Source organism: Uloborus diversus, chromosome 4 (assembly GCF_026930045.1).
Source record: "Uloborus diversus isolate 005 chromosome 4, Udiv.v.3.1, whole genome shotgun sequence".
NCBI lineage: Eukaryota > Metazoa > Arthropoda > Arachnida > Araneae > Uloboridae > Uloborus > Uloborus diversus.
In genome coordinates, this window is record NC_072734.1 from 58,650,993 (window position 1) to 58,668,146 (window position 17,154).

General features: G+C 31.8%; 1 protein-coding gene across 2 annotated transcripts in view; it reads right to left on the reverse strand.

Annotated features, from left to right (window-relative positions):
- LOC129220430 (TBC1 domain family member 31-like) overlaps nucleotides 1-17,154 on the reverse strand; it is a 96,760-nt gene that overhangs the window by 26,898 nt on the left and 52,708 nt on the right. For both annotated transcript variants that reach the window (XM_054854853.1, XM_054854852.1), the window contains exons 10-13: nucleotides 16,658-16,795; nucleotides 14,382-14,515; nucleotides 9,951-10,084; nucleotides 1,398-1,577 (exon numbers count right to left, since the gene is read on the reverse strand). In XM_054854853.1, coding sequence (XP_054710828.1) covers nucleotides 1,398-1,577; nucleotides 9,951-10,084; nucleotides 14,382-14,515; nucleotides 16,658-16,795 — 586 coding nt within the window. The remainder of the gene's footprint in view (nucleotides 1-1,397; nucleotides 1,578-9,950; nucleotides 10,085-14,381; nucleotides 14,516-16,657; nucleotides 16,796-17,154) is intronic.

Sequence of the window (17,154 nt, forward strand, 5' to 3'; positions counted from 1 at the left end):
TTAGAACTAAAAGAGTACCATCCCCGTCCCTGCCGAATGTAGTAGTGATTACCGGTCAGACCTAAGGCATCGTCATCAGGTTATCGGATTACGTAACAACAGTACAATTAGACAAATACATACCGAATGACAAAAGCCAGGACAAGTCGAGCTAAGGAGACGAGGGGGGGGGGGTCATCGGAGAAAAAACATGCCATGTCAAGTGTGCAGACACACTCATTGATGCGTTTTAAAGTACTCCTCTGGGTAAATAACTGCAATATTATCTTTTATTTTCACTCAGAAGTTACAAGTAAGTTATTACTATAGTTATTTACAATTTATCTTATTATTGTTGGATTATTCTGCTACAAAATATATCGATGAGTAAACGATCCTTTTGCCTCATACAAGGAAGCGTACTAAAGTAGATTTAATGTTTTAATTTTTTAGTGTAATGTCTTGTCGGCAAAAATTCTTTGTACTAATATAATAAAAGCAAATAGATGTTTAACATTATAAATACATTTTTCTCAAAAATGTATACTGATCTTGTTTGTAGGCTGCATAATAGTTTTGCTGGGAATGAAGAAGAAATGAGAATGATTTACTAAACATCGGGTTTGGCACACTTAAACCATCATTGGATTATTAAATGTCGGGTTGGTAACGCATTGGGTTTGGGTTCTTTCTGAGGAAAATGTCTGGAGGAGAAGCCAATCTTGTGGAAATGTGTGATTAAATGAATATTTTTAAGGAAATTTACTGTACCAATTATAGTGTATAATTTCTTACTATAACTGTTTTTAAAAATTAAGAAAAATTGGTTTTTGTTAGCAATGATTGATCAATCTGATAGACCCTGTTTTGGTCTTTTGATGAGTCAGATGTAATTGGTTTATTAACATAAAGCTTGATCATCAGATTTTTGTTTAAAAAAGCTAATTTACAGACTTTGCATCAAGCAATACATTACCTAATACTTTCAACACAATTAAAACATCATATAATTCAAACTCTGTCAGATATGCTGAACTGAAAACTTGTTTGCTTCATTTCAATACTGTATTAAGCAATGCTGATAACATTGTGTGTATGTACTAAACTGTTCAAGGTTAACAACAATTTACATTTAAGTCATAAATTTCGTCTGTTATTATGTTACTCAGTGTAAAGGCTTTCTTTTTTTACTTGAACAGCAAATAGAATTTTTTGGCACAATGAATTCATCTTCTGTTTCTACTAGTTTCTAAGCTGAGCAAACACAAAAAACTAATTTAAAAAAAAAAAACACTAACATGACTGAAATTAAGCATTACAAACTGATGATGAAGTGATACATTTTGACACATGCCTAATCTTTAACACAATATATTTTTAAAAATACAACAGAATATTTTTGTAAAAGACTTACTAACCTTAAACTCTTTTAAGCGACTACACTGCATCAACACATCTTTCATAAGTAAATTATAAGCCACGACAGCATACAGAAGAAATGCTAAACCATTGGAAAATACATGATCCCAAAATATTAGCCACTGTGCTTTATTGAAGACCTCAGAAAATGAAGTCTGCAGAAGTGACCAGGCATATATCTAAATAGGAAAAGAGAATTTGGAAGTACAATTAAATATATAATTACAGAGAGCTAGTTATTATTTATACAGTAAACTCCAAAATTTTCATGAGCAAGTTATCTGCTTTGCGACTCATGCTTGTCCAATCATGCAAGGTTGAGTTTTTGACCATTTTGTACTAAACACTAATTCCATTTAAATTTCAGAAAAATATTCAAAAGATTCTGAAGAAAAAGAGGAAAATTCTGTGCCTAATTCATTTAACTACAGAATTTTTTTAACGGATAGATTGTAACTGACACTAACAATTCAGTCTTGCAGCATGTAAGAATGAACAAATCGTAAACTAAACATTAGGTAGGAGCTTTAGCCAAGAGTGCCAGCTTTCAGTCACAAAACCTTCAGAAATTTAATGGCAAAAAAAAAAAAAAAACTGTAAATATTTTATTTTCAAACAGAAGTTAGCCTTTTTTGAAGTTAAACGGCATATGAAACTTGGTAAGAAAATTAATTTTTTGGAACAAAATAAGTGATAAAAGACCTTTAATCAGTAGTGTTATTATCAGGGGCGTAAGGAATGGTTTGCCCTGGTCAGGTGTAACACCCAAAATGGATTTCAGAGTTTAAGTAAAATACAAATACAGTCAAATCTCGATTACTTGAAGCTTATACCCGAATATTCCTTTATCAAGTTTTTGTTGGGTCCCAAACTCATGAGACTGTTGTGGAAACTTCCCATAGCTTGAACCAATAACTCGAGCGTTTTGGCCGGTACCTTGAAACTTCGAGTTATTGAGAGTTGATTGTATTTCAATTTGGTAATGTTCCTCTAAATATATCTTAAATTATAGTTAATCTATCAAATTTCAAAGAAAATGGAGCACAATATTTCAGGGAAGGCAACTACATATCATGGGGAGAACACTGCGAAAGGTAACAATTTCAGTTTTTTCTCGCAATACTTCGAGTAAAACACAACAAATTATTTTTTCACCAGTTTTAGAGAATGTGAGGACTTGATTTACACATTATTTAACTATTACTTCTAAATTTTATTTATTTACAGATATTTATTTCTTTTTCTGACAACAATTTTACAGCATTCTGCTTTACCAAACTTGTAGTTATCTAGGAGTTGTACTCAGTTCACAATCATTTAGCGCAAATTTTACTTAAAATGTGGCCATAATTTAAATTTGTTTTTTGATGCAAACTTTTGCTCTGCCTCATAAACAAAAAAATAAATAAATAAAATAAATCTGAAAATTGAATGAACTTCATGTTTACATAGAAGATGAAAAAAAAGGTGTTTTTTTTGGGGGGGGGGCAGAGGGAGACCTCAAATGACCACCTGGGGTGGCACTTGTGCTAGGAATGCTACTACAGTCGACGCTCATTATAACGACCACACATTATAAAGACCGTCCCATTATAACGACCAGTGGTAGAAAGCCCAGCTTTGTTCCTATAAACTCTATGTTAATTTGCTTTCGTTATAACGACCGTTCTGTATCGTCTAATCCAATACAGCGACCGAATCAGCGGACGCTATTTCTCGTGTTCTTTCCAATAAAACAAATTTGTAGCTTAAAATGACATTGATTATTGTTTACGGACATCTGCCTAAAGTTTTCAATGTCAAATCCAACTTTAAGAGGGGGTGGGGGGGGGGGAGATTACCATTCACCACAGCTAGCACAGAAAAAATAATGGGAGAAAAAATCGAGAAAATTCCAGATTCCTAAGAAAAGGGAGTTGACAGATGTATTGGTAGTTTGGTGTTTGAATCTAGTATTTTTAAATAATTGGGGTTCTCGAGGGACTTTTAAATGTTTCTTTGGAAAGCAAGAGAAACACAATTTATCATCTATATCTAAAACAGAAAATAATGTTTTGCAAAAATCACGTCTGCTAAAAAGGCAGACCTCTGTTTCTGGTTTTATCTTGAGAAATTGTTGTGGTAGTAGTAGTAGTAGTAGATCTGAAAGTGTGTAACATTTTCCTAACTATATTTTCTACTTTTAAAACTTGTTTAATATTCTGTCATAATATTTTGCACACTACTTTTCTAAAAATTCCTATGATAAAAAACATTTGGACATTTACTTGGACATGCATTATGACGGTGTACATTTTTTAAATTTATACCTCTTATAACGACCACTCGTTATAAAGACCTTTTTCTCTGGGACGGAGATGGTCGTTATATCGAGCGTCGACTGTATATATACTAGCAAGTTTTTAGGGGCTATAGGTAGACCAATTTAAGCATAAAGAGAAACAATGAACTATTTAGTTTGTAAGGGAAGAAGCCTCATATATAGACAGTAAAACCCCTCCAACATGGGCACTAACGGACCAAATTTTTTTTCCACAGTAGAGGAGTGTCTGCAGGACAGGGGTTTAATAATGTTATTTGCATTGGAATCGGGGAATTAAAAAATGTCCGCATAAGAGCGATGTTTGCACTTGAGGGTGTCTGTTAGGCGGGGTTTTACTGCATATATATACAGTAGAACCTCAATTATCCAAGCTAATTGGGATTCCTATGCCTCGTAAATCTCGGCTGATAGAAACTTTGTAGAAAATCCATAGATCTTTAAAAGGGATAGATGGGCCTTTCCTCCTACAGCGCAGCGTATTTCGCCCGGAGAAAGTGGGGTCATCATGATTCTTCCGAGAATCACGTGATCAAGGGACATCGTGTCTCCCTCTTCTCGGGCAGCAGTGATATAACAATGTGAAGCGTCGTTAAAAGTCTAGGATTGTCTGAAGATTTTCATTATACTTATGTGAGAAATCTCTATTGGTCTCTAATCTCTATATGTGTGAATCTGAGATTTTCTAGCGAAAGAGGGTTTGATGAATTTTATTAAAAAATAAAGACATAGTGAGTAACAGAAATCTTTCTTTTTGCTAAAGGCAAAAAAAGTCCCTATGCAGAGTCGAAATTAAGAATATTTTAAGCAATTTACTATAGATACCGAGCATTATATTAAATCACTAAAAACAAGCGATGGAAAATTAGTTATAGTATGTCCGGGAAAAACTGGATTTTTAGGTTTCCTAATTTCTATGAAAAGTGTGCTGGGAACATATGAAAAGTATGTAGGTGCCCGAATTCCAGTTCTAAACTGCGTAATGACTTATAAGCTTACTCAGGATCACCTTGAAACTTTTTTCAGTGCGATCAGGTTGTGAAGGGGGATTCAACAATAAGCGTCGGATAATTTCGAAGTGCGAAAAGAAGATTATTCATTCATACGGAAATTAAAGAGTCCAGTTCTTCAAATTGCGCTGATTTTGACAACCTTCAAATGCTAAGATTAAATTTGAAGCATAACAAAAATGCTTTGAAAGAAAGCCTTTTCTTCCGATTCCTTTGACGACGATTTGGAAAATTTAGAAATCATCTCAATTAACATGACGCAGTATATTAATGATGTTTCAGGCTTCAGGGACGTAACTAGGTCATTTTCGAACAGGGGCAAGACCTCGTTTCCGCGCTCCCCCCCCCATACAAAACAAATAAAGCAAAAAAAAAATCCCCGAGAAACTTCATAACGTCAACACCAGACCAAAACAAAAGACCAAACCTAAAGCCAAATGCGCAACGCAGCAAAACTAAAACGCCAAGTAAATATATAAAATATACAAGCCAAATTACAAGTTTAAAATTATTTTTAAGAATAATAATGATGAGAAAAAGAAAAATACAAGCAGCAATTGAGAGAAAAAGTTGAAATGTTGAATCAAGAGCTTATCAGCCGTGGAGGATTCATTAAGTATGGTCACATACTACCAAAGACCAAAAAATTAAACTACAAACTAAAATAAGGGTTGGTATATATTACTTTCGGGCATTGTTTAAAATCTTCAAGAAGAACATTATTGCTTCATGTATGCAAATTAGTTTCATTATATAAGAAGAGGCATTTCTGTGTTTTGTTTGGATTGAGATTCTGAATTGCTAGTATGCTGCCTTTTATTTACGCTGCAGTTGTTTTTAATAAATATGTTACTGTTGTATATATATTTGATGTTTTTTTTTTTTAAAACGACGAAGCTGCAACTCTGTTATGCTGGAAATTTTGGAACTACTTTGATATACCCCCCCAATCGGAAATTTGGCGACTTTTTTTGTTTTTGTTGACACAAAACTTTGTTGCCACAAAAAATGTTGCCACAAAACTTTTTAAAAAACTCAAAAAATGGTACAAAATACAAGAAAATACTAAATTTGGCAACAGCAAAAACCTAAAAGCTGAAAAAAACCTAAATTGGCAACACCAAAATAAGAAACAGCAACCCTAAAAAGTCTGTAGGAAATGCCAGATTTGGCGTGTAATTTTTGGGGGTGTATATCAAAGTTATACCGAAATTTTTCAAACAAAGAGGGTGTTTAAGCTCCAGTATATGCACGACAGAATATCATATTGGGCTAAACGCACCACATGGTAAACTATATACAATAAACAGGAACTTAAACCTAAATTTAAGATCTTAAATAAATCTTAAATTTAATTCTAAGTATCAAATTTCAACGCAAATGGAGCAGAATCACGGAAGAGACGGTTACATTTGAGGCAGTGAAAAGCAAAGGGATGCAAAATTAAAAATTTGGAGATAACCAGTACACTTAGTAGGTGAACCCCTCCTCTGTCTTGGGGCAAGAGATAGTACTAGTAGCCCTGTAGGTGCTGCTGTACAGCATGATTTAGAAAAAAAATCAATGAAAGCCTACCTAGGCTATATGCGTTTTACTCAAAACTTGAAAATGTCCTCTTACATCCCTTTGCTTCCCACTGCCTCATATGAGGGAAAGAACGAATTTTACACAAAATGCATTTGAATTTATACATGTCTTGTAATCTAACTTTTCGATACACTGTGATGGAGTACTCTTTAACCAGTAGAACAAATAGATAAATAACATTCCATTTGGTGTCATTTTTGAACCGTTTCACCACTGAAAATCATGTTTGAACTAAGCAGTGATAAAGGAGTCCGCTGCCTATTATGCCATAAGCCTTATAATTGCGACTTTTACATAATTATAAGCTTTTATATAGCTTTATCAATGTATTGTTTTTTTAAAAATAGCGATAGGGGGTAAAAATTATTAAGTAATTTTATTTATTATTTTACATACGAAGTTATTCAAGGAAAAATATTTTTGTATTTCCACAAAAGAGTAATTCACAACTTGTTGCAATATTGCTTTAAAAAAATAAATTAAAAATTATAACTTCAATAAAACAAAGATTTTCAATTATTTATTTTTCAGTACTTTAATATACTACTATCAAGAAATTCGCAAGAAAAATAACAATATTCAACTACAAAAAGCAAGATATCGCAATAATGCGTGAAATAATTTTAAATACAATAAAAAATTTAGTAGGTTATTTGTTTTTGTTTCTTACTTGAAGTTAATTGAATATTACTATACTTGGCTTATCCTGACTTTAAGCTGACATCTTACTGTAGTTCAAAAGGACAGATTATCTTCTTTAAACTCTATCTTAATAATTTTATGTGCAACACATTTTAAATTTTTGCAATCTGTACAGTTAAATATTAATTATTACAAGAGCTAATTTTTATAAAGGATATAAAAGATGAGCTATACAAGATGAGCAAAAAGTATCCCGAGAACGGAGTAAAAAGCAGAAAAAAAGTTCGTGGTACGACCTCAAGACGATACTTTTTAGAGAATGGTTCTGTTGGATAAAGATAGTGGCTCGAACTCCTAAGCCATGGGCTACGGCCAAGGGAACAGTGTAACGATTTTCCCTTAGGCCCTTGGGGTGGGGTAGACAAGTTCCCGTCATTGTAAAAGCTGAGAGGAAGACATCATGTTGACAGCATTATGACGTTTAATTGTAGGAAAAGGACATTTGAGCATTTCTGCTGTTTTGTATTAGTGTGTACTTCCCTCAGCTTAGCTCCCATATTCCTTCTCCGAGAGGAAAATGCTTAGATAAGATATAACAAGTACTGGAAGAGAAAACTCTCTCTACTCTGAGAAAACACATTCATGCTATTTACTGCACCATCCTACTCTCTCTCTCTGTCCATTCTTCCCACTCTTTATCCACATTAAACCATGCAAACTTTCTGACAGCGCCTGCACAGCGTATCTTTTTTTTTTGGGGGGGGGGGGAGCGGGGTGGTTTCTATTAGCTCGTTCTTTTTTAAAAAAATAAATTTAAGCATTTATTTATTCAGTTTAGCGCTCTCAAAATCTGGCGCCCGGGGCACGAGCCCCGTCTGCCCCCCTCTAGTTACGTCCCTGTCAGGCTTCGCTGGATTTTTTTTTTTTTTTGTCCGGCAAGTGCACTCTGTTGTGAACTGCGACGACTGCAACGTAGTCTTAACTACAATAAATCAAAAAATAGACCTAATAAAATTTAAGAATTTTGGGACACATTCAAGTATGATAACTTATTGCAAGATTGCAGCCATTGAAATATGTACATTTGTGAAGAACAACTGAGCGAGAATGTGAAAGTTTTGGGAGTAAAACACAAAAATATAATGTTACTCATGAGACCACAAGAGTTATGCGAAAAATTTCGAATTCCGTTTTTCTAAGTTTAAATAAGCATATGTTGGAAACAGAAGCAGCAGATTTTCTCGTTAAAAAGTTTATAAAATTAATCGTTACTAAATATTTAAGCATTAGAATGTATCGCGCAGTCAATTCAAACAATGAAAATACTTCACAAAGACCAATAAGTAGGAAAGTAACAAAATTAATATTGTTAAAGAACAAAAATCACTAGTTTTCTTCATCCTCGAGTTTAAATTGTCAAAATTATCATATTCTGTGGACGAAAAAAAAGAAAAGAAAAATTGGGGAGGGGGGGGGGGAAGTCAAATGAAAATTCATGTAGTTTATAATTGCAAATGAATTTATTTTCTGAGTATTTAAAAAAAAAGAAAACACTGAAGTTGCTTAAAAATTAGGAATAAACCAAAGTTATTGGTTTGGCTAATATAGTGTTGGTGAAATGCATGCGAATATTAGAATATTATTTAATTGAGTTGATATTCGATACTATTTACATTTGTATTTCTAATTGGTTTATGGTTTTAGATCGGGTTTTATGTTAAATTGTTGCACTGGCTTCAAAAGTTGTAGAAAAAAGCACACATTGAAACTATTTATCTGTATTTGAAAAATTTGATTGAAATAAAAGAAAATTTATAAGGTCAATTTTTGTTTAAGATTTTTGAAGACGTCTTTTTCTACTCAGTATTTAAAGCACTTGAAAAAAAGTTTAAATAGCTTGTGCGCCTGCTTCAAAGGTTATGATGGGAAAATATCTAATGGACCATTCCATGAAAAAGCTGTCATTTTGTCCCGCATTTCATTAAAAAGTAATAACTTAAAAAGGTAACAAAGAACATTTTTTGCAAAAGTACAACAAATACATTTGCGATTTCTTAATGAAAAAAAAAAGAATTGTTACCCTTTTTAATTATTACTTTTAGTGAAAAATATGAGGTGTTACGTGAGGGACAGAGTGTTCCGTTTTTCTTTAATAATGGGTAAAATGCTTTAATTTAACCCATGCTTAAAGGAGGGTTTAACCCATGCTTAAAGCATTTAACCCATGCGTTAAATGCTTTAATTTCCCTTAATTGTGCAAATGATCGCGGCGCAAAGTGATTCTCTTCGATAAGGGAAACAGTTTCTTGTGAGGGGAGTCCCTTGATCACGTGATGTCCAACGGGGGATGTTGACACGCGCTCTGAGGAGAAAAGTGGGGAGAAGGCACATCTATTCTATTTTAAGATCTATGAGAAAATCTGGTCAGAAAATAGCAAACTTTTAAAATGTATTAATTAAAAATACAATATAATGTTTTGTATAATATATGTAAAAGATGATATATGTATGATATAATGTAAAAGAGTAAAGTATAACAGTATAATGTAAAAGATGAAAAAAAAATGAATAAAAAGTAATGTTTTACAGTTAGAAAACTAAAATAGAAAATAACTTGCAGCAAGTTTTTAAAAGTCAGTTGATTTTTTTACTATGTCAAGTTAAAACATTGAAAGATTCATGTAAATAAACACAATTTTTCAGAAAATATATTTATTTTCATGTTGAAATTCCTTGTTTTATTGAATTCCTTTTTTTTTTTTAAATCGACTTTATTACTGACTCTGCTAACAGAAACCTCAGTTAATCGAGGTTCTACTGTGTATATAATTCTGATGTGAAAAGCTTAATAGTTACAGTAGAAAAAAAAATCAATCAGCAAATATCAATACCAGTACAACTCAAAATACTACAATAATGAAAGCACTAAATTTGAATAATACAGTTGTACAGGAAGCTTACTAACACTAAACTTATACTAGTAAAGAAATTACCTTTGGAGAAACATCATTTTGAGAAAAGTGCACCATCAGCTTTAGGTCATGAAAACTCAATATATTTTCAACAATGCAAAAAATATTATAGGGTGGGAATGGACAGAAGAAAAACCAATTTTGACACCAGTTACCTAAGTGTTAAAAGAAATAAAACAAAAACTAACAATAGTAATATTGTGACTTTCAATGCACAGGAAACAACTTTTCTAAATAACATTTGAAAAGCACCGTATGGTGCTGAAAAAAAATTGTGATTGTGAGATACTTCGCTTGGGTATTTTGATTATCTATAAAAAAATTTTTTTACTGTATGGATGCAAAACAGGCCTACATTTTTTAACTATAGATGTTTCACCGCCTGATTTCATTGAGGACTGAAGTTATGCAATTTATGGAATCCAAAGGGAAACCAATCTCAGAGTTCCTGGATGAAAAGTGGCTAAAAGACCTTGAATTTCTTGTCGATATTACTAGTCCAGTGGTTGGAAAAACTATATTTTTTTGGTAGCGAACTACAACTACAGCTACTTTCTTACAAATGTAGTTAACTACAACTACAACTACTTTTTTAAAAAAGTAGCAAATACAAACTACTTTTGAAATGTAGTCGCTACTTCGGTACTTTTCAAAAAATAAGTAAATAAACAAAAATAAAAAAAATGAAATAAAATAAAATAAGTGGGTTTAGTGTGTCCTACAAAAAATGAGTCGATTTTTCAAGTCATACCCTCTTATATTTTTCCAGTTATGTCAAAGCAATTTGAAAAAATGTTTCATATAATTTGTTGAATAACGGCAACCCGTGCCGACTTGCGTCTGAAAGTGTAACCCAGCACTTGTATGCTAGCTCCCCCCCCCCAAAAAAAAAACTTTTTAAAAATTCGAAATTCCTGTTGATAAAACGTTGCCCCTAAACCCTACTCCCCATATGTATCACAAAAAATATTTATTCAAATTAAAAATAATTTGGATACCCCAAACCCTACTCCCCACATGGGATACCCCACACTTGGCCTAAAAATTATAATTTTCTTCAAATAATTGATTTTTTTCCTATTTATCTTTTAAAAATTTACCACATGAATTTAAATAAAAAATCAAGTTCAAAAATTATTAGTGAGCTCATCTTTAGATCAATATTTTCAAATGAGTAACAAAAAAACAATACATTTAAAATGAAAAATTCAACTTAACCTTGAAAAAATCCATATCTTTGAGTACTATGTGGAAGACTTCAATAATGCAGGAGAGCAAAAATTTCTATTTACCGCTAATTACCTACTTTACTGTTGATATTTTTCAGCTTGGTAATTTCGTAAAATTTACCATAAATTTTAAAAAATACGTATCGAAAAAAACAATTTTTTGAAGAAAGTTATAATTTTAGGTCAAGTGTAGGGGATACCTTAATGTTTTCTAATTTGAATAAATGTTTTTGTGGTGCATGCGGGGTATAGGGGGGCAACGTTTTATCAACAGAAATTTCGAGTTTCTAAAAAATTTTTTTTTTTAATTTGGCACTGGTTGCAGTTGTTCAAATTATATGAAACTTTTTTATAATTGTTTTGATGTAAGTGGGAAAATATAAAAAGGTGTGCGACTTGAAAAAGCAATTTTCGATTTTTGGTGGACACCCTAATGCAAACACACATGGTAAGAGGACTGAACAAAAAAAGGTTTAGATTGACAAATTAGCTCATTTGAACATGGGATATTACTAAAAATTATCTATTATTTATTCCCCCCCCCCAAAATGTCCGTTATTCTTCTCTTATATAACACTGTAATTCTCGTATTCATTGTAAGCCGGCAAGGGCAATTCAATATCATCCTCATCTATAACATTTACAGTAGCTTGAAAATTTAAGCTTCACGAAATATATATATTATATATATTTTTCTTTTCAACTTTAGGTTTGTTCATATAAAATTAACGAAATTTTCAACTCGCAAAATCATCGATATCTTTATTTTCGCGAAAATAAATGTTTTTACAGTGTTGTGCTTTTTAAACAAACTGTAAAATGTTTTTACAGTTTGTTTTTACAGTGTTTTACAAGTTTAAAACGTTCATCCACGGGACATTCCTGACAGTCAGAAAAAACAAAGGAGTTACTAAATTGGCGGTTATCACTAATTCATATATACTTTTCTTTTTAAGTCAAGCTCTATTCAATACAAATTTTGGCGAAATATGAAAATTACAATTGCAAATGAACTAATGGTGTCAAACAGATAGAACGTATGGCGTCAAAATGATATGCCAGAGATCATCTCGTATTTTTATAAGTCTTATTTCTCATTGCATCCGTTAATGTACTTGCGTAAGATTTGCACGAGTCAAATTTGTTTAAACCGAATTGTTTCTTAAAAAAAAAATCTTTATCAAAAAGTAGTTTTCAGAAATCGCTACAAACTACTATTTTTTTGTAGCGAACTACTCACTACACTACTCTTTTTTAAAAGTAGTGCACTACACTACAAACTACTGAAAAATGTAGCTACTACAGTAGCATTGCTACTTGTAGCGCGCTACTTCCAACCACTGTACTAGTCATATGAAAAATCTGAACTGCCGCTTACTTGGGAAAGATAAACTTGTTTGTAATTGTTATGAATGTTAAGAACTTGCATTATTTTCTGGACAACCTGATATATACCATGCTACTTCCTTTTAGGCCTATTAAATTATAGATGGTGTAAATTTATCAAAAGAACAGGTGTGTTTACTTAAAACTAGAATTACGACAATCTTTGTATACCAAAAAATAAGATAGGGGTTACAAATTATGGCAATGCTATGTTCTTAGAGGTATTTTTGAGCTTCTGTTGTTTCAGCATCAATAAATGTATTTGCATTGCGTTTTTTTGTCAAAAGGGTAAAAATGACACCAGTCTACACTTTTAGGTATAATCTTTTAGTCAGGGTTTAGAAAAGATTCAATAGTCTTGAAAATTTTATATTATAACACAGCACGATGATTTAGGAAAATTCAAGGAAATCATGAAAATATGGAGTAGTAGTAAGCAAAAGAAGTACTTGGGGTCAAAATGACCCCTTCCGTAATTCCAATGTTAAGTCATACGAGTTAGAAGCAATATTTCTTAAATGAATAGCATTTTAGTCATTTTTCTACACACACATAAAAGTATGGAATTGAAAGTTGGGCTCTCTTGGCTCATTTTAAATCTTGGCGCATAACATGGTTCATACAAAGAAATTGCTTTCAAGCAATGATATGCATGAAATATCACTTTACATGATTAGCATTTAAAAATATTTACTCAAGCAAAGGATAAAAGAATGGATGGTAACATTCAATCAATTAAATAAGAAAAGCAACTTAAGATGAAATGTAAACAATTGTAATGCAAAACTAAACTGGATCAATTAATTGAGCACAAAATGTTTTATTTGAAACACTCCTTTTAGAACAACACTCAACTATAAAACATTTAAAAGACATATTTTCAAAGTACTTTAAAGATTTGAAAGTAACAGAAAGGTTTTATACATATCGTTGCTGGGCCACCTAAGCCAGCTATGATCAGTAAATCCTATTTTTCACTGATGACTGGTCCTGAAAACTCTTGATGAAAAACTCATCGATTCTGTGACCAAAAAATTTAAAAAGCGCTACACGTTTATAAAGAAAATAACACCTCAAAATTAGTTGTGTGAAAATATGAAAAAATATTGTGAAAATAAATGTAAAAGCTATTTCATTGCATTAAAAACTATGAAATTAAAATTTGAACCAAAGTTTTAAACAAAGAAAATTTAAAGAGTATTGTAACGTTACAATAGTAGCGTTCACTGTAAAAAAGAGTAGCTCCAAAAAGTCAATTTTCAGAAGGTCTAAATTCAAGCTTAAAATACATCATATTCTATTTTTTTTTTTAATTTCACGACTTCTTCTGTTTTACTGTACTCAGGGGCATACACGGGGAGCTATTGTAATATAATGAAGAAAAAAGTGTGTTGGTGTTCCAGCAGACCTTTCAAAAGCTTTGAAAATGGAGCTACTCCTTTTTCGCAGCCAATTCTTCAATTTTTCTTTTACTTAAACAATGATGAATGAACATAGCTGGTTTTAGAGGGACAACTAAAATCTCATGCACATATTAAATATATAGTTTAAATTTAGCAGTTCTGTACTTCAGAGCCAGAAGGAAGTAAGTCATACTACGGTAATTTTACAGGAGAGGGGAAAAACTTTTCTGGCCCATGCAAAGGATGGAAAGCTCTCTCTTTTAAACCCGGTAAAAAATTGACAAGGATTTGTTATTAATAGTTACATTTGCATAGTTCAATACGAAATAGACTTCTACATACAATGCACAAATAAACAGAAGATTGAAATTTTTGTACTTACATCCATCAGATTCTGAAGTACAGAGTTAATGATATACAAAAAAACCACTTACTAATTAAAGTAATTAAAATTTCAAAGCAAATGATGGTGTTTTTATGCAATACTTTTATGAATGGGAAAACAACACATTGAAAATGATCCATCTCATGAATTACAGGATGCCAGCAAGATAGCATGGACATTATTCTGAAAGAAAAAGAAAAGTTCTAAACATAGCATAAATTCAATATTTATTATAGATCTGGTTTGAAATATTTTGTGTTCTGCAATGACAGGGCTGCCACTGAGTTCTGCAACAAAAAATCGTTATTTCAGTAGCTTGTAATACAAAAATAATCTCCAAAATAGTTACCTAATGCAGAAAATAGTCTCCCCCTTTTTAAAAATAGCACCTACGTCATAGTGACGTAACGACTCTTTGATAAATCGACATATCTTGCTGCATGGTATGTGAGTGGGACTCAAAGCAGGTCCCCAAGTAAATACGAAATAAAAAATGTCCAAACGGTAAAACAATACAGTAAACAAAAAAGAGCAAGTTTTATGAAAGCTGATGCAATCAGATTTCAAAATGCATCAAAAATTGAAGCTAACGCATAAAAGTGTAAAAAACAGGTAAACAACATAAATTTTACTCCTAATCCGTAACAATTGTTAAGTATTTATGATCTAGAACTTAAAATCCATGACCATTTGCCACTTTCCATGATTTTTGAGCATTTTTTGCTTAAAATCATATTTTTTATGACCAATTTGATAATGCAGGGGTCGGAGTGGTGATTTCAAAAATTTTATGACAATTTTGAGAAAATTTCAGGACATTTTTTGGACAGCAAAAATCAAGTTTTTTTTTTTAACTTAAATGTTATTTATAAGCTTGATTTTTTGTAGTGGATGATAAAATGTTTCAAATTCGACTTTGAAAACTTCAATAAAATGCATTCAATCTTCAACAATAATTATTCTTCAACACAGTAACATTACGAAGTAGAAGTATATACCACATACTAGTAGGATAAATGTATGCCTTTCTTTACGTACCTTGTTGTTTCATCAAAGTGAATTACAAAGGATGATGAAAAAATATCCATAACAAGGAGAGATTTAAAGTAAGCTGCAAGTCCAAAATTTTTCTGTACTTAACTTTTATTAAATAATTTGCTACTTTTTGTTATCTCAGAATCATCAAAAATATCCTTCTAAATTACAGCCTAATTTATAGATGCAAATCTGCTCTTTCAAACCACCATAAAGGAGAGAGTTTCGTTTTCCATGGCATTTTAATAAAACAAGTTAATATTACGTTTTAAAGCAAAAAGTTAGTGACAAAACTTAAAAAATATATGTGCAAGAAATAATCCAACTTCACTGAACAGAAACACAAAGCAAACAGACTCTTTGTACTGTGAGAACAAACTAATGCTCAAACCGCACACAAGATTTAAGCACTAGACAAATAAATGTTACTTCCTACCTAGGGACAAATCATTTAAATTTTGATCTAAATAAATTTTTTGAACCAAGTGTTTATGTTTGGGTTCTAACTCAACTCCTTATTTCAACTAGCTATACCTTTCATAGAGCTGCCATCTCTGTGGCAGAGAGAGAGGGAGAAAGAAAAGGAGAGGGAAGATGGAGAGAAGGGGGAGGGGAGCTCTCAGCCATGGAACTGCAATTTGAAAGAAGGAGGGAATACCCCCTCCCTGGTTCACATATTTTTCATTTCTTTTCCAAGGGAAAAAAAATCAAAAACAACAGATCATATTCCTTTCTCCTAACCTTTTTTCTGCCAATTTTGTGGCACAGATGTCTTTATTTTCTTTATTATTTTATTTATATATATTTTTTGCAGAAGAGGAATGAATGCAAGAGTTAAAACTTAGAGATAAAACAAACACATCTATATTCAGCATGTGTTTTGGTTAATTGAATCCCTTCCCCCCTCCCTTTCTATAGAAAAAAAAATCAGCAACAGCATAAGTTTTTCTGTTTCTTTTTCAGAGAAAATTTCTTAGGATCTACAAAGTCTATTTCATCCAAAAATATCATGAAAAAAATTCATTTTTAGGTTGAATTTTATTTTTCTGTGTAAGAAGGGAATACAAAATGAAAATTTTAGGACAAAACTCAAAATTTTAGGACAAAATTTCAAATTTTAGGACAATTCCTACCCCTCATAATGGTCCAAATCCATGACTTTCCACGATTTTTAAATGATTTTCCAGGAGCATGGATTGGATATCTTACACATGCATCAAATTTAATCCTTTAATAGGAATTTAAATGAGGAACACATTAAAAATGAATATTTAGATGCTTTCTTATTACCTTAAAAACGTTTTCTTCACACCAGGATTCATAAATGAATAATCTTTGCTGAAAGGAATGTTAAGTGATTCTTGATGTATAACATTAAAGGCATCTTCATTGTGAGGAATTTCTAACAGTTGAGCCCAAATAAAGAACCTGAAAGAAACATGAAATTTAAATAACAAAGTAAAATTATTGTATATATATATATTGTCTCTCAAAGGTGTTTTTTGTAAGAACCCCATAATAATTCGTTCAATACTTTATCAAGCTTGGTAAGTAAGACATAATTTTAAAGATATTTTTCACCGCTTACAAGAAAAAATTAAAACACAATTTACATTTTGCAGTGGTGTACCAAGCATGGGTGACACCCAAGGTGGAAAATTGTGGTACCCCTCCCACAACTGCAAAAACAAATAAATAAAATAAAAATTAATATTCTATGTAAGCATGAAATTCACACAATTTTCAGTCTAAGTATATGAACTTAATCCTCAGTATTATATTCACCT